Source organism: Ictidomys tridecemlineatus, chromosome 3, assembly GCF_052094955.1.
Source record: "Ictidomys tridecemlineatus isolate mIctTri1 chromosome 3, mIctTri1.hap1, whole genome shotgun sequence".
NCBI classification, from domain to species: Eukaryota; Metazoa; Chordata; class Mammalia; order Rodentia; family Sciuridae; genus Ictidomys; species Ictidomys tridecemlineatus.
Window position 1 is genome coordinate 89,361,879 of NC_135479.1, and position 21,475 is coordinate 89,383,353.

The following is a 21,475-nucleotide window of genomic DNA, read 5'->3' on the forward strand; positions in this document are numbered from 1 at the left end:
GGTTCTCAGAATAAAAGAGATACATTCTGCTGGTGAGACAACTGGCAGTTGAATTTGCTTGGAAGCAAAAGCACTCAATTAAAGACCAAACATCACTTCCGTATTCTTCCTCTCCTCCTCTCTCTCTAACTACCCAATTTCACATGCTTTATAATGCTTTTAGATGTAAGTGACTGTGAATTATTACTGATGGTAAGCCTTTCATCTTCGAGACTGACAGTCTATGTTCCCCATCTCTCAGGAGGAAGAGACTATTATAACTATATTTTTTGCTTACCAAGAGAATTGTTAATGGTTATCCTGGAGGGGAAAAAAAATCTATAAATATCCAACCCTTAATGAAGCCTTAAGCTTACTTTCTTCTTCACTAAGAAAATTCTTTCTGAATACACAACCATTACACGGACAAAGAGACAAAGCCTGTAGTGAGTTTTTTCTTTTACCTGTTTAGTCCTCATTTTGGAATCTGACGACAGGTTGTTGTAGGTATAGTGTGCCTGTGTGACTCCACAGAAGAGAACAGCGACTATCCCTGAAATTCAAAAACAGACCAGTCAAAATTAATCTTCTTTCCCATCTAAGTCAGAAGGTAGGGCCCTCCCAGCTGAAAGATAGACTCTTAATAACGACCACGATAATGAGACCCAGGTCAATCTCACCACCTGCTTCAAACATGAGTCTTGCAGGCTTACACATGAAGGAAGGCACTATGAAGTATTCCTAACAAAAATGAAAAGCAGATTCCTCTTGGAGATAAAGGACTCCTTGGTCATGAGTTGGAAAGTTATCTTGGAAACACATGAACAAAAGACAGTGTAGTCACCTCTGGGCTTCTTGTAGCTAGTGCCAATTACTTTGCTGAATTTTATGTTAAATATTGATATCTTCTCTCAGACATTTGCTTTCTATTGTGTACCTTGGGGAGCCTGAAAAAGGTCCTATCATGCCATAATTTAATATTAAAAGCCATGAGTCACAAGCCTAAGTCAACAAGGATTTTGCGGCTCCTGCCAATGCTCCTACTTGCCAAGCAAGAGAGAGGAGTCCTATGTGTTCCTTCGCCTTTTTGGCAAAGCTGGGTGCCCTGTCTTTCCACAGCTGAGTAATCTCAGGCACATTCCAGTCCACCACCCCCCAAGACCCACACTCCTTAAAAGTAAGCCGGTTGTTTTTATGTGCTTCCCAGCAGCAGTGGGCCATCAGCTAGCTGTAGGGTTCATTTCTTAAATTGCATTCTACTCTGTTTTTAATACTGTAGAAGGCAGTGTGCACTAGATGGTTCTTGGGTACACAGAAAGAGCAGTGATGAGACAAATATGTGATTTGTCCCAGGAATTGTTACTCTCTCTGTTTTTTTCCCCTGGGCTGGATTGGGGAAGTGGTGGAAGCCATGTTCCCTTTTGGATTCAAGATTAGATTGATGATGGGAAATTGGGCCTAGAAGAGGGCTTTGGAAAAGATGCAAGAAGCAAGTATTCCTCAACTCAGACCAAGGGGATTGAATTTAATTTTAAACAGCGGAATCTTGCCATCTAAAAACACACTTATAAATTAAATGCTGATGATTCTTAAGAGCACAGAGATGTGTGAAGTGAATACTGACATTTCAAATGAATCTGCAATAAGGAATTTTCAAGAACTGAGTTTATCTTTTTTATATGTAAACTGTATGCATCTATTTACATGTTGGTTATTTTTCAAGTCAGCATTGGATAAGATATTGCTAAGACATATTTACATAATACAAACACATAGACATTTACATTACTTATTTGCTCCTAATACCATGCTTCCAAATTTTAGATAAAAGAATAAAAATAAGTAGGAAATACATATTCAGTAAACATTTCTAGAGATTTCAGTTTCTTAGCATCTCTTCATAAATTCTAAGGAAAAAAAGTCTTATAAAATATTATATTTCCCCCTTCACAGAATTTCTACTAAAAAATACTGGGGAAACTTTGGGGGGGGGTACTGAAGCACTTTAAATACTTTAAGGGACTAGGAGGATTACCCTGTGCCTTGTTTTGATAGCAAATGCTTCCCTTTGTTTTAAAATGTAATTTATCTACCTCTGTCAAATGTGTTCAGAGTCTTCTAGATGAGGGTTGCTGACCTTCTCAGTGCTGCGGAACAGTTTTGACTACATATTGATCTGTGAAGAGGTAGAGAATGCAAGGGCAGGTTTGCAGGGCAGTGAGTAAGAGTAACTTTGTTCTGAGATCTGAGAATAAGGAGGAATGTCCTCTCTGATATGCAGATGCTGACTCACAATAGGTAGGGTTGTGGGAGTAGTGGAGGTTCACCAGGTTGGACTGGGGCAGGGGAAGGGAGGAGGGATGGGGAATGGGAAAGACAGTAGAATGAATCAGACATCGCTTTCCTGTGTTCATCTATGAATACACGACCAGTATAACTCCACATCATGTACAACCACAAGAATGGGGAGTTATACTCCATGTATGTATAGTGTGTCAAAATGTGTTCTACTATTATGTATAACTAAAGTGAACAAAATAAAAAACTTAAAAAAATGAAAGAAGAGATCACCAGAGTTGCAGAGGGAAGAGGAGGGCTGAATAGGTACTCTGGGCTGAACTAGGCTGGATGCATTTACATCTTCCTTTTTCTTTTCTTTTTTTTTTTTTGTTGTTTTTAGATACACATGACAGTAGGGTGTATTCTGACATATTATGCATACATGGGGTGCAACCCATTCCAGTTAGGATCCCACTCTTGTGGTTGAACATGATGTGGGGTTACCCCTTCCCTTCCCAATTTCCCTTTGTCTAATCCAATGAACTTCTAATCTTCCCCTGTCTTATTGTGTGTTAGCATCAGAGAGAACATTTGACCTTTGGTTTTTAGGGACTGGCTTATTTCACTTAGCATGATATTCTCCAGTTCCATCCATTTACCAGCCAGTGCCATAATCTCATCTTCTTAATCACTGCCTAACTTTATCATCTCACAACAGGTTTATCATGATTAACCAGCCCCTCCCACAACCTTGGGCACAGCCCGTTCTCTTGCTGCTCAGGCCACAACTGTGAAAGGACCACCTTTCACTTCTCCTCTCACGGTGAGTCAGCAATTTTGTTGACCTGTCCTCTCACATTTACTCAGAGCTCAGCCACCTTTCAACACCTCAAACCCTTAGCATCCTTTTCTAAGCCGCCATCATTTTTGGCCTGGATTATGGAAATACCTTCTTAACTAGTCTCCCCACCTTCTCCAGTTGGTTCTATTCATCACCCGGAAATATTTGGATCATGTCAGTCCTTGGATCAAATCTTTGCCATGTTTTCCCAGGATCTGGGCAGGCACCATTCTCCCCTCTCTGTAATTCCCGGGCCCATCTCTTGCCACATTCCCAGCCTGGCACTATCTTCTCCAGCCTGTTCCACCACAGAGCTGCTGCTCTCCCAGGTCCCAGTGGGTGGAAGGCTCTCCTCCACAGAGTCCCCTTAGATGTTATGTTCTCAGGCAGGCTCCTCTATTTAAATGACTCCTCATGGTTCCCTAGTCACCTATCCTGCTGTTTCCCCATATTATTTACCGCTACCTAACATGCTCTCTATTTCTGTGTTTACTGTTTGCCTTCCTGCATTAAAATACAGATCTCATTAAGGATAGAGGGATTCACTGGTCCCTAACCCTGAGAACAGTACCAGGGACGTGGTAGGCGCTCCAGGAGTACCTGTCCGACACACAAATGAACGTTTTCCTTTGCTCTTAAATGAGAAAGATGTTGACGTAATCTACTCAAGGTCACCTTGGAAGTGGCAGAGCCGAGATTCAACGTTCCACAGACTCTCTGTGCTTTCCTGCCTATATTAGACCATCTGTGAAATTTCAAAGGCCATCTCAAGCCATCAGAAAAACATCATTTTGGATTTCCCGGGGATGGGTCAAAGATCTGATGATGAAGATGACATATCAGCACTGACCAGGCTTCTCATTTGAGGAGGTTTTCCCTCAGTTGTCACATTTGTTTTTCTTTCCTTACTTCTAGTAGAACAGTATGGAGCAATGTCCTGGCTAAACACTTCTGGGGTCTTATGTCTATGTGTGCATCATGTGAACAACAAACCATGAGGAGTGAGCCCAGTGTGACCAGAGGCTGAGTATCACAAGGAAAACAAAGCCACCAAGTGGGTCTGACCCTTAGGATTAGCATATGTAATCATAATTTTATAGCTTGGTAATTAATTAAATCACACAAATTACTGTAATTAGTATGACTTTCACAAGTGCAAACACATTTTGGAAATGTCTCATCTAAATACCTCTATGACAGTGGTCCCTCCTTATCTGCAGTTCCACTTTCTGGGGTTTCAGTTACCCACAATCAACAGCAGCCTGGAAATACTAAATGGAAATTTCCAGAAATAACAACCCATAGGTGTTAAATCATTTCTAGTCTAATATATTCTTTGAATTCTTCTGCTTTATTGTTAGTTATTGCTAATATCTTCCTGTTCCTAATTTTTGAATTGGACTTTATCATATGAAAAGATGGATATACACAGGGTTTGGCACTATTCATGGTTTCAGGCATAGACTGGGGGTCTTGAGACAAACCTTCAGGGGACAAAGAGGACTACTGCATCTATAAAACTCTCTGCCACAGAAACAAATTGAAAGGTGACAGTATTCTGTCTTTGGGATGTTCTTTTTGGGGTGTGTGTGATTGAACCCAGGGGTGCTTAACTACTAAGCCACATCCCCAACCCTTTTTATTTTTTATTTCAAGACAAGGTCTGGTTAAGTTGCTGAGGCTAGCCTCAAACTTGTGATCCTCCTGCCTTAGCCTCTAGAGTCGCTGGGATTACAGGCATGCACCACTGCACCCTGCTAGAATGTCACTTCCACTGTTGTTATGTTCTTATATACCCATGCCTAGTACTATAGTACTATAGTGCTACTGTTATGTGGGCACCTGGATGTCCCAGATCTCAGACAGTTACATATAAGAAAGAAAAGGAAGGGGCCAGGTGCTCTCTGTGCCACTCATCTATTCAAGCTCTGAGCTCCAAACTCACCCTTCTTTCCTGGCTCTGACCCTGGCACTGGAGCTCTACAAACCACATTCTCCTTAGCCAGTGTGGCTGGGCTCTGCCATTGTGTAGCCCTGGAGGGAGACTAGCACCCTGGAGCAGAGAAGGACTCACTTTGCCTCTGTGCCTGCTCTTTGTCAGCTGCACCTCAGCCGTGGGTCTTCGCCATGGTGCTGACAGGCAGATCTAGCCTCTGATTTTTCTGATTTTGTTTTTGTATGTTCCTGCACGTCTAGTCCAGCCTTAATGGCACCCCTCAGAGAAAGCAGCCGCAGCCAGGCAGTGTCCTCAGAGGTCTGGATCCCAGCCTCACAATTCCCTTTTAGGAGCTCCCCGGGTTGGCTTTCCTTTGTCTCTCTAGTCCTGGGGCTTGGACTGGCTTCTCTCAGTGCCATGGAACCTGCCTTGGAAGCTCAACTGTGGCCCAAGAATCTGTACCAGGCAAGAGAGAGTTCTGAACTCTACTGGAACCGCCACAATGTCAGTGTATATCCAAATCACTAAGTCACCAAGTCACCTGGAGTCTCATTCAAAGGCAGATTCTGCTTCAGGAGATGAGGCAGAGCTCACATTTGTTCATGGGCACATTCTCAGGAGACATTCATGCTTCTGGTCCCTGGGAAGAACTTCAAGGGGCACGTCTTTGACCAAATATAGTAATGAGTCTCAACTTAACCTTGCAGTGTCTGGGCCTTGACCTTGCATAGTCCTGAAAAGAGACTTTCACCTTATTCTCGTCTCCTTAGCATTTGGGGATAATTAGAGAACAGCTCCAAAGGAAAAACACAGTAATTGTTACCCCCTTTCCTTGTCAAATAAGTGTATTTTTATAACTTTAAAATGTTGGGCTGGGGCTGTAGCTCAGTGGTAGAGCACTCACCTAGCACTTGCAAGGCACTGGATTCATTTCTCAGCACCACATAAAAAATAAACAAATAAAAGAAAGGCATCATGTCCATCTATAACTAAAAATATATTTTAAAATGTTTTAAAGTTATATCCTTGTGTTTTGTTCTCTATTCTTCTTTCTCTGGCTTTCTAGGATTGACATAGTTCTATGAAATAATTTTAGTTTCAGAGAACAATTATCATCCAGGACATTTAAGAGGCTTAAACTTTTTTTCTTTCTTTTTCTTTTTCTTTTTTTATTTGATTTCTTTTTTCTTTACTTTTAAATTATTTCCTTTTGATCTCAGTCAGCAATACTAGAATGTGAAAGAAATTACTTGCATGGAATACAATTAATGATATATTTTGCCAACAAATAGTTCAAAAATTTTTCTCTTTCCAAAAACAAATTTTTTAAAAGCAAACAAATCACATCCTGTGATTGTGAGGTTATAAATTGTTTTTAACTTTTGATCAAAGTGTTATAAGATTAGAAATTAACAAAAAAATAGCTAAATAAATGTATCCAATGGGCATTTTAAAATTAATTATTCTTAATGCAGTCAGATTGAATAGGAAATCAAATTAGAAATTTCAATTTACTTAGAAATGAAAAATAATAAGCATACTACATACCCTAAAAAAAATCAATGGGCTAAAAACCAAATGACTATTTAGAGAAAAATTTATAGCTTTACTTACATTTCATTAGAAAAAAGTTTGATAATAAATGAACTGTTTACCTCAAGAAGTTAGACAGTGACATAAAAATGAACCTGAAATAAATAGAATAAAAACATAATAAAAATGAATATTTAAATTTAACCCCTATCTCTCACCCTGCACAAAGTGGATCAAAGATCTAGAAATTAGACCAGAAACCCTGAATAAAATAGAATATGTTGGAGGCCCAATGCTCCAACATTTCAGCTCAGGAACTGACTTTCTTAACAAGACTCCTAAAGTGTAAGAAATAAAATTAATAATCATTAAATGAGATGACATCAAACTAAAAAGCTTCTTCACAGCAAAGGAAACAATCAAGAATGTGAAGAGTGAGCCTACAGAATGGGAGGAAATCTTTGCTACCTGCACCTCAGATAGAGCATTAATGTTGAGAATATACAAGGAACTCAAAAAGCTTAACACCAAAACCAACCAACCAAACAAACCAAAAACCCAATCAGTAAATGGGCAAAGAAACTGAACAGACACTTCTCAGAAGAAGAAATATAAATGGTCAACAAATATATGAAAAAAATGTTCAACATCTCTAGCAATTAGAGAAATGCAAATCAAAACTACTCTAAGATTTCATCTCACTCCAGTCATAATGGCAGTTAATAAGAACACAAGCAACAATAAGTGTTGGCAAGGATGTGGGAGGGAAAGGCACACTCATACATTGCTGATGGGACTGCAAATTGGTGCAACCACTCTGGAAAGCAGTATGGAGATTCCTTAGAAAATTTGGAATGGAACCTACTGTTTGACCCAGTTACCCTACTCTTACTCCTTGGTCTATATCCTAGAGACTTAAAATTAGCATACTGTAGTGATGCGGCCACACTCTGTGGTTCACACTATGAACATTGTTCATACCATCTCAATTCACAACAGCTAAGCTATGGGATCAACTTAGATGCCCTTTAACAGATGAATGGATAAAGAAAACGTGGTATATATACACCATGAAATATTATTCAGCCATTTAGAAGAATGACTTTATGACATTTGCAAGTAAATGATGGATCTGGAGACTCTCATGCTAAGTGAAATAAGCCAATCCCCAAAAGCCAAAGTTGAATATTTTCACTGATATGTGGAAGCTAATGAAGGGGAACAGGGAAGAGTAGGCATTCAATAGATTAGACAAAGGTGAATGAAGGGAAGGGAGTAGGGATAGGAATAGGAAAGACAGTGGAATGAATCCAGAATAATTTTCCTATGTACTTATATGAGTATAACACAGTAAATCCTGCCATAGAGTACATCTATAAGAATGGGAGTATGAATTAGTATAAGGTGCATTCCATGCTTGTATAATTACATCAAAATGAATTCTACTCTCATGTATAACTAAAAAGAACCAATAAAAAAAAGAAAGTATGGCCTAAACACAGAGAGACACATGAAGAGAGAGATCATGCAGGATGGAGACTAGGTCCGTAAAACTAAGAGTTGTATCAGCGTGTTCCAGACCTCTCAGTCTCTAGGGCCTCTCTGGCCTCCATCCCTGCCAGTTCATTGTCTGGCGTGGACACTGCCTTAAAATGGGTGGCATGGGCCAGTGGCTTTACCATTGAAGACTCAAGATTTTCATTTGGAGAGCAGCCACCTGTCTCATGGTCTGTTCTGAGTATAAAGTAACATGATGAATATTAAGTAAGTAAGTTAGTGTAAGTACTGACCCTAGATATCCTAAGTACATGAAAGAAGTGTGAGAAGAAAGGATAATTTGGAGAAATTCATTTCAAGGATAAACACAATGTTCTCTGGTCCATAAGTGGCTAGGGGAGAAATACTATAGCTTCCTACGTTTGATACCTTTAGGAATCTTTGGTTGCTTTCTCTTTCTTTTCAGTCCAATATCAAGGAAAGCAGGTGCAAACACACTCCTTACTCCCAGGAATCCAAACTTAAACAACTCTCAGTAGCCCTCAGTGTAAGGTACCAGATGGTCACGAGTTAGCCTGGCTACCCGTGAGTCACGCAGTTGATACTCATCTGTTGAGGTCAATACGAGCCAAGCATCAGTCATGCCCATGGGGAGCGCAAGCCTGAGTAAACCTAGTCCCAGGCTCCAAGCAGTGCTCAGTCTCCTGACAGCAGATTACTCGAAGACATCTAATACTCACTAGACTATGCTAGGTGACACAAAAAAATAGGAACCCCAAGAGGGAGTGACTTCTTTCTGGGTTGGGAAGGTGCGGGGGAGGCACAGGGAAAAGTTTTCCTGAAGGACACAAAGGCATTTGAGTCTTGAAAGATGAGGAAAAAAAAATTGAGAATGCAGGTTCAGGAACAGGAAACCCAATATGAGAAAAGGGAGAGAGGTGGGGGACAGTGGTGAGTGTCTGGGAAACATGCTGTACTATCCCGCTTTGGATTTGAATCCATTATAGATGGGGAATAAATACATATCGAATCAATCAATTATAACATTTGTAAATACAAAACTTGGGAGAATCAGCTATGGTTAATTGTCAAATATTGTTATAAATTTCTAAAGTATCTTGCATGTTCTGTTAGTCCTAGTATTCAGAAAAATTAGACACATGAAAAATCTACTCTGTCTATTCTCTACTGGCAAAACAGTTCTTCATGTTCTTTTCCAACAAAAATAAAATATGATTATTCTGTTTCCATCTCTGCTAGATAGACAAGCACCATTCAATGCGATTGGTACATTGCATGAGTAAGATCTTGGATTGAAGTTGTATTTATGGGGTCCTATGGCAGTAATGAATGGAGTCACGTACGTACATTCATGTTCACGTGGAGTAGGACATGCTAAAAAATTGGAACCTGAAATAAATAAGAGACTCTGAAAGAAATCAGAGAAAATAGGAGTATCTGACTCATGTTTGTACACAGACTGCCTTTTAGCATCAGTCCAGTGAGGTTTTACTGATGGACAAGATCTCCAAAGGATTGGCTCCAAGCGCTCATTTCTGAAATTTTGAACAAAACTAGAACCAACATTTTTGACACTAGCTGAAAGAACTGTTTTGAGAAACCACAAAGAAGCACACAAATCAGCTTAAGTTAATTGGCAAGGAAAGAAATTTAGGAAATAGCATAAGGAGGTCTATAATTATTTGGGAAAAATAACGATCCTGTTGGTAAGTAAATTATTTTCAGAGACATCAATTTTCAGAGGACAATACAAGTTCTATTTTCACAATTTTCCATGATTCTTACTTCCTGACCCTCTCAGAGAGCATATTGTGCATATTTACTTGCTTATACAATCAAGGTTCAATGTGTGGTGGTAAATTATGTAAGAAAATAAATGTAGCACATAAGGAGTCAGAAGAGCCAGGATCTAACTCATCATAGTTCAGATACTCAAATAAATGTGTGCCACATCTCATTTAAATCCATTGCCTGAACCAGTGTTTTGTCCTGAGTTGAAAAGGTGGTTAGCAGTAATGGTCTTCAAATTGGGGCATGTGAGACAATCCACTGAAGGGTGGTAGAAAAATATGAGAACTTCACAATTTTAATCAGTATTTTTGCATATTCCAATATAATTATGCTTATGGTTAATAAATAAAAATAAATATATACGCATATGGTGCATGATAAACCTATTTTATTTTTTTCCCAGTTAGTGTCAAGAAACTCTGGCAAACGCTGTGGTAGATAACTTCTAAGCACCTTCTAATTTTTAAATGTCTATGATACTAGTGGTTTCATTTTTATACTGCATCAAGATCTGTATAAACAGATGAAAGAATTGCATGAGACCGCACAGATTCACACTTTCTGTCATCTTGCCTACCCTGGGTCTCCCTCTTGACCAGTTTTCTTCAAGGGAAAGTCCACAAACTTCCTTTTCCCACTTCCCCAACCCATAACAGTGCGCAGGAAACACCGGGTGAACATCTGCAGGCTTGTCAATGGAATTAATCTCTATTACAAGAAATGTTATTTGTTTTAAAAAGAGAATGGGGAGAGATTTGACTTGGATCCTCATATTCAAGTAGGTATCTATATGGATTGATTAGTGGCAGGGCCATTTTCTTCTTATATGCAAATCCTCTATTCAAAGACTATTCTCACCTGGGGTCTCTGCTGCTGATAACAACCCACAGTTCTTTTTCTCATTAAAAGTTGATGAAGCCTTCAGATTCAGAAGCAGAAAAATAAATGTCTGTCACATGGAGCATGATTTTCTTTGACATTAAATGCAGACTTGAGGGGTTTCTAAGACTGGAGAATATTGCATTTTTGGACAGGAAATATTGATTATATCATCAGAACACAGAAAGAGAGTAAGAAAGAAAAAATGTGTCTTGCTCTCAGATAGTACTCAGAGGGGTTTTAAGGTTGATGGGTTATTTTTCCACGCCACACTTTTATTTATTCTTGATCTAGTAAAAAGAGACATTTCTGACAGGTTTCCTACCACCACTGAAAGTGAACCTGGAACTGAGAAGTCAAAGATTTAACAAAATGGATAACTCCTTCAGGTAATATGAAAGAATCCAAGTTTCCAAAGAGCACAATTACTGTCTAGTGGGCCATGTTTGGCAACTCCATAGTTGGCAGATTAGACATGAGTCTGTGGAATATAAGCACATCAATATAGGAAACAATAGGAAACCAGGGTCTTATTTATGGTTTCTTCAGTGCTGAGCACACACATTCACTTAATTGTTAACTTCATGTCTATGCTGCAAGGTTTATTAATCTCCATCTAACGACAAAACAACAGCAACAAATTCCCTAGGTAATTCTTCCTAAGGTAGTAGTGAGTATTTATACCAATAAACTTGAGGTCTAGAGAAGAAGAAAAATCTTTTTTGCTTAGGTCCCTGGCATTTCACCTCCAATTTTGGTATCCATCAGGATTAGCCTCCTTGCCTTTCCATTTCTTTGGAACCAGCTAACACATTCGTACCAGTGTTGCCTAAATTTCTAACTAGCAATCTCATCCCAGATGTGCATATCCAATTGCCAGGTGGACAATCCACACTTGCATAGGATCCCCTGCCCCCCCACTCCCCGTCAATGAACTTTTGCCTCTATGCATTCACTTGCCACCCCCATTTTGGTGAAGGAATCATTGATGTAATGGGTATGGGGAGCTAGGAATTATTTCTGACTTCTTTTTCTCCTTCACTTATATAAAGGTTATTTGTGTCATCTTTTCATAATTTTCTACATGCTTATAGATGGGTTCTTGAGAAAGAATGAATCTCCTCTTTATTCTTAACACCTCCTGGCACCTGGAGGAGATGTTAAATCAAGACTGAACATATTTACAGTGATGAGAGCAGGGGTAAATTTGTCCACTGCTTTGCTTGCATGTGCAGGTTGTTTGCATATTGAAATGAAGGGCAATTTGGTTCAAGAAAGAGCAGGTGTGAGTTACGGAGTTGTCAATAGGAGGAGTGGTACACTGTGTTTGTGGAGATGACATCCCAGCATGCTCAACGGTGGTTCCCTGTGCTGGATAACTAATCCCCTTGAGAATTTTAGGTGCCTATCTCCACAGCTTGAATGCCTATTATTTTGAGCCTCTAGGTTTTATTTTTGTCTCCGCAGACACTCATGGGGCTCCTCATTTGTTGGTGAGGTGTTGAGGTGTTGGTTAAGTTGCAATCACATGGTCCTTGCAATACAAAAGCAGGGGAAGTTTTAAGCTGAGAAATGCTGCCTAATGATACATACTTAGAGGCTGTGTTTGAGATAAGATCCAAGCCGAATCCTCTCCTGGAGATGTATTTACTGAGCTCCAGGAATATTGTTTCCACCCAGACATTTGATGCATCAGGGAACAGTCAAATGGAACACATCCCCTTAGGAGCTAAAAGCCTTCTTTAAGAGTTCTAAACCAATTTTTGCCCATCTGAGAGTTGATGGAGGTGAGATGTGAAGAACCAGTTTCTTGCTACAGGTCAAGTGGAGACACAGGGTGTCTGGTCATGGTCATTTCATTTAGAAATCTTTCCTTCTTGTTTATTGTAAAAGAGAAAAATGTTCCCAGGTCCCCCTTCTCCTGACTGCTTACTCCACTGAAGCCTTCCATGGACTGAGCTGATGAACAGGTAAGCAGACTCGAGCTGCCAAGTGTCAGCTCTTCCTTGCCATGACAGTGGGAGGGGGGTCCTTGTGCCTGCAGACCAAGGGGAATATGCCCAGGTGAAGGGACTCCACTGATCTCACTCTTCATGTTGAACTCCACACGTGTGTATTTCAGACATCCTGTCTGACTCCCTAGTGAATGGACCAGTGTAACTTATTTTTACATTTCTACATCTATAAAATTTTTTCAGTCTTCTACTCTCTAGATTCACTGAACACCACTACTTAGTAATCAGGACTTTTTTTTTCTTCTTCTTCATATTTTTAAACATTTATTTCCTTAGATGGAGGTCATTCTAAGCTCGGTAAATAGTGGGTTGCATTGTTTAACTTTGTGTATGAGAGAATAAGCCAAGCCAATGGCCCCCTCCCCCTCCTTTGCCTCTGGTGAACATAAAATAGGCCCCAGGAAGCTAAAAATGGAAGCTGCCGTTATTCTAGCACTGCCTGGAAGCAGGGAAGTCATTAGACGTGGTGTCAGTGTTGCCATTAGAAATCGTACTCTTCGGGTGTTTAATGACAGGCCCTGAAAGTCTGTTTCTTGAAAAAAAAAAAAAACCTGACCCCCAAAGTCTCAGCTGGGAAACAGATTATAAAAATGAATTTTCTAACAACCTGTCCAGCTGTGCTTTTTGGTTATCTTTATAAACTGAAAAGCAGTTTCTATGACAGGATTCAATTCTATTAGAGATTATGCTGTACATAATACTGCTGAATTATTTTCAATATTCAATTTAAAATAATGGCTCAGTAACCTAATGACTTTTAGTAAATAGGCCTCTGGATAAGAAAATCAGAAATCGGGGAAGCAGGAGTGTGGGTACCTGATGGAGAGGAGAGCTGAGGGTCATGTATTTACTTAAAAGCCACATTCTGTATGGGCACAGTGTCCTTCCATTAGAAAATAGTAAAATCCTTTTACTTTAGTAGTGAAGAAAATGAGATACCAATTAATAGAATGACTTATTCCAGTCCCTGGGCAAGTCAGAAGAGCCAGAAACCAGACACATACCTCCATGGCTGATTTTTTTTTCTTAAGTAGGGCAGACATATTCACATATAGTCTTTCTTCCTAGGCTTTCCTGCTTGTAGAGACCCTGAAGTCCATTTCCACATGCACAATCCCTTAGAAAGACCTCTTGCTTGTATTTTATATTCTGTCCTGTCTTCCCAAGTAAAATTTTTTTTTTCAAACCTCACTTGTATATTTCCAAGAGCAGAAAATCAGACTTCTGGGTAATAGAAATACCAACCCTCATTTGCATGTCTAAAAGCCACTTGTTTCCACAAAACCAAGTTCTTCCATGTGGCTATTGAACATTTGCAGGTGCGATTTGCAAGAGATCGAGAGGAGGTGGCTGCAAATGTGGCCCTTGAAGTAAAAGATGATCAAAATAAATCAAATGATCATCATCAAATTAGTAGCAACTGGAAGTGAATGCAGGAGATGTGGTAATGAGCATGTCCCCCCAGTGAAGTGCTCGTGACAAGAAGCTGAAATGGCAGCCATAATGGCAGCATAATGAACCCCGTGCAATCTGTCTTTAAAAGCTTGATTCCTTTTGTTTGTTGCTAAGTGTGCACCTGGCACAAGATGGTCCCAAGGATCCCAGTCTGGAGATTGTACTGCCTTTGAACCTTACTTCCTTTCTAAGGGTCCCCAAGTTATGCAGTTTCTTTGGTTAAAATAGCTTCTGGTTTATTCTTTTACTTGTACCATTTCAGTTTCTTTGTAAGCAATAAAAATGGACTCCACCTGCTGAAACCAGAATGAGATCAGTGGAAGGAGCCTGAGAGCTCTCTCTTGGCAGTTCTGGGGACCTGGTGGCAAGAATCAAGAGGAAGGCTCAGTAGGGCTCCGCTGCTGGAAAGAACAGATGTGGAGAGCTTTACATCCTCCTGGCATCTCCCTGCTAGATTTCACATTCCAGGGAAAGGGTGCCTGACTGACATAGCTTCAGAGTCCTCCTTCTCTTTAGCACAGGAGGGTGGGACATCTGGTTAAGGTTCGTTCCCTAAGAGACATCAGGGTATGATTCCCAGGGAGAGTAAGATGGGGTGTCAAGCAGCCCAGCCTCACACCTGATCACCATGCCCCTCTTTACTGTGCTCTTCTCCTCAGGACTATGTAGCTTTATTTTTAAATTGCTAGCTAGGAAAACAAAGTACAGATGAATACAATTTATGATAAATCATTTCCTTGATATATGGATCTCTTCAGGAATATCCTGGCCAGGGGACGTAAAGAAGGTGCAAGAATGTCATCAAGCAGCCAAGCACTTATGACCTTATATATCAATTACTAGTCTGTTATTCAGATTTGGGAAGTTTTCCCTTTAATTGAGTTAAAATCATTCATTTCATTGCTCAGAATGTATTTACTGAGTGCTAGGAGGCTTCAGTTAATGCTGTCGAGCTGACAGCCCATGGTAACTTCTGCCTGTTAATCCTAATCCAGCACATCAGCTCTAGATCTGAATTTAAGAGCTTCAAAGAGTCGATCAAATAGGGCAGATAGATCTAGATGCGCGTGCGCACACACACACACACACACACACACACACACACACACACACACACACGATAACCAGCTAGAAGCTTACAGTGGAAGAAGTTTCCATTCATTATAGCACCCCAAAATATAAGGTAGTTAAAAAGATACTTAACAAGAAATTTGTAGATCTAATGTGAAGACGACTATAAAAATTTACTGAGGATCATAAAATATGACTTAAATAAATGGATAGACATAACATATTCCTGTGTGGGAAGACTCAGGTTATAAAAACACGACTTCTCTTCAATTAATCTAAAAATATCATGTGTCCCCAGTTGGAATCCCAAAGTTATCTTCTATTTGGAAACTGAAGTTATTTTCAGGTCCATGTGGAATACTAAATATGTAGCTCAAGAACTTTTGAAAAATGGGGAATGGGTATGAGAGATTGATTTACTAGATATTAAAATGAACCACAAAGCTGAAATAAATGAAATAGTATAAACATTCCAAATTTCTAGAAAAAGGTTGATAGGATAAGTGATTAACCATCAAGAAAAAAAATTAAATTCCTATAGACACATGCCTCATAACAAAACAAATTCCATTTGGATTCCACTGTAAAAATAAAACCAGACACCTATTAGAAGAAAACATATTATTGTTAGAGAAACACTTTGACTTTCTAAGGAGGAGATACAATTAACACACAAAACTTGAAAATGTGCATACTAACTACTTTCCCTGACCCAAACGAAATGTCACATGTTTTAAAAGGTACAAGTATAAATTGGAAAAATATTTCTAGCCTGAAAGAGAGTCAAAAGGTTAATTTTCTTAATAGGTAAAGAGCAATTAAAACACAATGTGACAAACCAAGATCAGCATTTCAACAGGAGAAAAGGAAAAAGAGGATAGACAAGTAGTTGGCTGAAGAAGAAATGCCAACAAATACAGACATGTACTTAAAATTCTGTTTTTAAATTAAATTGTTTATTTATTCTAATTTACTATACATGATGGCAGAATGCAATTCATGTCATATTACACATATAGAGCACAATTTTTCAAGTCATGGATTGTACACAAAGTATTTTCATACCATTTGTGTCTTCATACACGTACTTAGGGTTATGATGTCTAACTCATTCCACCATCATTCCTACCCCTTTGCCCTCTCCACTCCCCTCCCTCCCCTTTGCCCTATCTAAAGTTTCTCCATTTCTCTCATGCTTCCCCCTCCCCCATGGCCATTATGAGTCAGCATCCTCATATCAAAGAAAACATTTGGCCTTTGTTTTTTTAGGGATTGGCTTACTTCACTTAGCATTATATTTTCCAACTTCATCCATTTACCTGCAAATGCCATGATTTTATTCTCTTTTAATGCTGAATAATGTTCCATTGTGTATATATACCAAAATTTCCCTATCCATTTATCTACTAAAGGACATCTAGGTTAGTTCCATAATTTGGCTATTATGAATTGTGCTGCTATAAACTTTGATATTGTAGTAGGCTGTTTTTAAGTCCTTTGAGTATAAAGCAAGGAGTGGGATAGCTGGGTCAAATAGGTGGTTCCATTCCAAGTTTTCCAAGGAATCTCCATACTGCTTTACAGATTGGCTGCACCAATTTGCAGTCCTACCAGCAATGTAGGAATGTGCCTTTTCCCCCACATCCTCGCCAACACTTATGGTTGTTTGTATTTTTGATAGCTGCCATTCTGACTGGAGTGAGATGAAATCTTAGTTTTGATTTGCATTTCTCTAATTGCTAGAGATGTTGAACATTTTTTCCATATGTTTGTAATTGATTGTATATCTTCTTCTGAGAAGTGTCTGTTCAGGTCCTTGGCTCATTTATTGACGGGGTTATTTTTTTTTTGGCGTTAAAGTTTTTGAGTGCTTTATATATCCTAGAGATCAGTGCTCTATCTGATGTGCTTGTGGTAAATATTTGCTCCCATTCTGTAGGCTCTTTGTTCACCTCACTGATTGTTTCTTCTGTGGAGAAGAAGCTTTTTAGTTTGAATCCATCCCATTTATTGATTCTTGGTTTTAATTCTTGTGTTACAGGAGTCTTATTAGGAATGTCAGGGCCTAATCCAATGTGATGGAGATTTGGGCCTACTTTTTCTTCCATTAGGTGCAAGGTCTCTGGTTTAATTCCTAGGTCCTTGATCCACTTTGAGTTGAGTTTTGGGCATGGTGAGAGACAGAGGTTTAATTTCATTTTGTTACATGTGGATTTCCAGTTTTCTCAACACCATTTGTTGAAGAGGATATCTTTCCTCCAATGTACGTTTTTAGTGCCTTTGTCTAATATAGGAGAGCTGTAGTTATGTAGGTTAGACTCATTGGTCTACAGGTCTATTTTGGTGCCAATACCATGCTGTTTTTGTTACTATTGCTCTGCAGTATAGTTTTAGGTCTGGAAGAGTAATGCCTCCAGCTTCACTCTTCTTGTTAAAAGATTGCTTTGGCTATTCTGGGTCTCTTATTTTTCCAGATGAATTTCTTGATTGCTTTTTCTATTTCTATAAGGAATGCCATTGGGATTTTGATTGAGGTTGCATTGAATCTGTATAGTGGTTTTGGTAGTATGGTCATTTTGACAATATTAATTCTGCCTATCTAAGAACAAGGGAGATCTTTCCATCTTCTAAGATCTTTTTAATTTCTTTCTTTAGAATATTGTAGTTTTCATTGTAGAGGTATTTCATCTCTTTTGTTAAATTTATTACCAAGCATTTTATTTTTAATTTTTTGAGGCTATTGTAAATGGGGAGGTTTTACTAGTTTCTCTTTCAGTGGAGAAATGCCTTTGATTTATGGGTGTTGATTTTATATCCAGCTACTTTGCCGGATTCATTTATTAGTTCAGGAGATTCCTGGTGAAATGTTTTCAGTCTTCTAGGTATAGAATCATATCATTTACAATTGAGTTTTTCTTTTCCTGTCCATATCCCTTTAATTTCTTTTGTCAGTCTCATTGCTCTGGCTAGAGTCTCAAGAACTATGGTAAATAGAAATGGTGACAGAGGGAACCTCTGTCTTCTTCCAGTTTTTAGAGGGAATGCTTTCAATTTTTCTGCATTAAAATTATTTTCTTCAGCAAAAATGTAATGTCAACCAAAATGAAATGGAACGTGGTTAGCCATGGTTACTAAGTCTTAGGTTGGAGAAGGCATGAGTGAATAAAACCTCTTCCACATGGTAGGTAGACAGGGACAAGAAATTTCCAGAGGAAAATTTAGATAAACCTCTCCAAAACTTTAAAATCCTAGTCTTTGTATTAACTCAGAACTTTTATTCTTATGTGGTTATGTCAATAAAAATTAATACACCTAGCTGTAGGGATTATCATTACAATAATAATAGTAAAGACTTCAAATAATCATGTAAAATAAATTATGGAGAGTTGATATACTACTTAATATCATGAAAAACTTCTACCATAAATGGTCCTGTAAAACGAGCAAATTACTTAATAAGTACAGGAATATAATTACATATATATATATATATATGCATGCATATGTAATTTTATTTCTTTTTTTTTTTTATTGTTGGTCGTTCAAAACATTACACAGTTCTTAATACATCATCTTTCACAGTTTGATTCAAGTGGGTTATGAACTCCCAACTTTACCCCGTATACAGATTGCTGTTTCACATCAGTTACCCTTCCATTGATTGACATATTGCCTTTCTAGTGTCTGATGTATTCTGATGTCTGTCCTATTCTCTACTATCCCCCCTCCCCTCCCCTCCCCTCCCCTCCCCTTTTCTCATCCCTGTTTAATGTAAATCTTCTTCTCAAGCTCTTCGTCCTTACCCTGTCCTTGTTTACTCCCCTTATATCAAAGGGGTCATTTGGTATTTGTTTTTTAACGATTGACTAGCTTCACTTAGCATAATCTGCTCTAATGCCATCCATTTCCCTCCAAATTCTATGATTTTGTCGTTCCTTAATGCAGAGTAATACTCCATTGTGTATAAATGCCACATTTTTTTTATCCATTCATCTATTGAAGGGCATCTAGGCTGATTCCATAATCTTGCTATAGTGAATTGTGCTGCTATGAACATCGTTGTAGCAGTGTCTCTGTAACATGCTCTTATTAGGTCTTTAGGGAATAGACCGAGAAGGGGAATAGCTGGGTCAAATGGTGGTTCCATTCCCAGCTTTCCAAGAAATCTCCATACTGCTTTCCAAATTGGCTGCACCAATTTGCAGTCCCACCAGCAATGAACAAGAGTGCCCTTTTCCCCGCATCCTCTCCAGCACTTATTGTTGTTTGACTTCCTAATGGCTGCCAATCTTACTGGAGTGAGGTGGTATCTTAGGGTAGTTTTGATTTGCATTTCTCTAACTGCTAGCGATGGTGAGCATTTTTTCATGTACTTATTGATTGATTGTATGTCCTCCTCTGAGAACTGTCTGTTCAGGTCCTTGGCCCATTTATTGATTGGGTTATTTGTTATCTTATTGTCTAATTTTTTGAGTTCTTTGTATATTCTGGTTATTAGGGCTCTATCTGAAGTGTGTGGATTAAAGATTTGTTCCCAGGATGTAGGCTCCCTGTTTATCTCTCTTATTGTTTCTTTTGCTGAGAAAAAACTTTTTAGTTTGAGTAAGTCCCATTTGTTGATTCTAGTTGTTAACTCTTGCGCTATGGGTGTCCTATTGAGGAATTTGGGGCCCGATCCCACAGTATGTAGATCATAACCAACTTTTTCTTCTATCAGATGCCATGTCTCTGATTTAATATCAAGCTCCTTAATCCATTTTGAGTTAACTTTTGTGCATGGCGAGAGATAGGGGTTCAGATTCATTTTGATGCAAATGGATTTCCAGTTTTCCCAGCACCATTTGTTGAAGATGCTATCCTTCCTCCATTGAATGCTTTTAGCCCCTTTATCAAATATAAGATAGTTGTAGTTTTGTGGATTGGTTTCTGTGTCCTCTATTCTGTACCATTGGTCCACCCGCCTGTTTTGGTACCAGTACCATGCTGTTTTTGTTACTATTGCTCTGTAGTATAGTTTGAAGTCTGGTATCGCTATACCGCCTGATTCACTCTTCCTGCTTAGCATTGTTTTTGCTATTCTGGGTCTTTTATTATTCCATATGAATTTCATGATTCTTTTATCTATTTCTACAAGAAATTCCATTGGGATTTTGATTGGCATTGCATTGAACTTATAGAGAACTTTTGGTAATATCGCCATTTTGATGATGTTAGTTCTACCTATCCATGAGCAGGGTATATTTTTCCATCTTCTAAGGTCTTCTTCTATATCTTTCTTTAGGGTTCTATAATTTTCATTATATAAATCTTTCACCTCTTTTGTTAGGTTGATTCCCAAGTATTTTATTTTTTGGGGGGATATTGTGAATGGAGTGGTTGTCCTCATTTCCGTTTCAGAGGATTTGTCACTGATATACAGGAATGCCTTTGATTTATGCGTGTTGATCTTATATCCTGCCACTTTGCTGAATTCATTTATTAGCTCTAATAGCTTCTTTGTAGACCCTTTTGGGTCTGCTAGGTATAGGATCATATCATCTGCAAATAGTGATAATTTAAGTTCTTCTTTTCCTATTTTTATGCCTTTAATTTCTTTTGTCTGTCTAATTGCTCTGGCCAGTGTTTCGAGGACTATGTTGAACAGAAGTGGTGAGAGAGGGCATCCCTGTCTTGTACCAGATCTTAGAGGGAATGCCTTCAATTTTTCTCCATTCAGAATGATGCTGGCCTGTGGCTTATCGTAGATTGCTTTTACAATGTTGAGGTATGTTCCAGTTATCCCTAATTTTTCTAGAGTTTTGAACATAAAGGGATGCTGAACTTTGTTGAATGCTTTTTCTGCATCTATCGAGATGATCATATGGTTCTTATTTTTAAGTCTATTGATGTGGTGAATAACATTTATTGATTTCCGTATATTGAACCAGCCTTGCATCCCAGGGATGAATCCTACTTGATCATGATGTATAATTTTTTTGATATGTATTTGAATCCGATTCGCCAGAATTTTATTGAGGATTTTTGCGTCAAGGTTCATTAGAGATATTGGTCTGTAGTTTTCTTTCTTTGAAGTGTCTTTGTCTGGTTTCGGAATCAGGGTGATGTTGGCCTCGTAGAATGAATTTGGAAGTTCTCCCTCTTTTTCTATTTCCTGAAATAGCTTGAAAAGTATTGGTG

The 21,475-nt window shown here is 38.7% G+C and overlaps 1 protein-coding gene across 2 annotated transcripts in view; it reads right to left on the bottom strand.

Annotated features, from left to right (window-relative positions):
• The window catches only part of Slc9a9 (solute carrier family 9 member A9), a 541,578-nt gene that overhangs the window by 262,402 nt on the left and 257,701 nt on the right, over positions 1-21,475 (bottom strand). For both annotated transcript variants that reach the window (XM_078043469.1, XM_078043468.1), the window contains exon 9: positions 444-532. In XM_078043469.1, the coding sequence (XP_077899595.1) occupies positions 444-532 (89 nt within the window). The remainder of the gene's footprint in view (positions 1-443; positions 533-21,475) is intronic.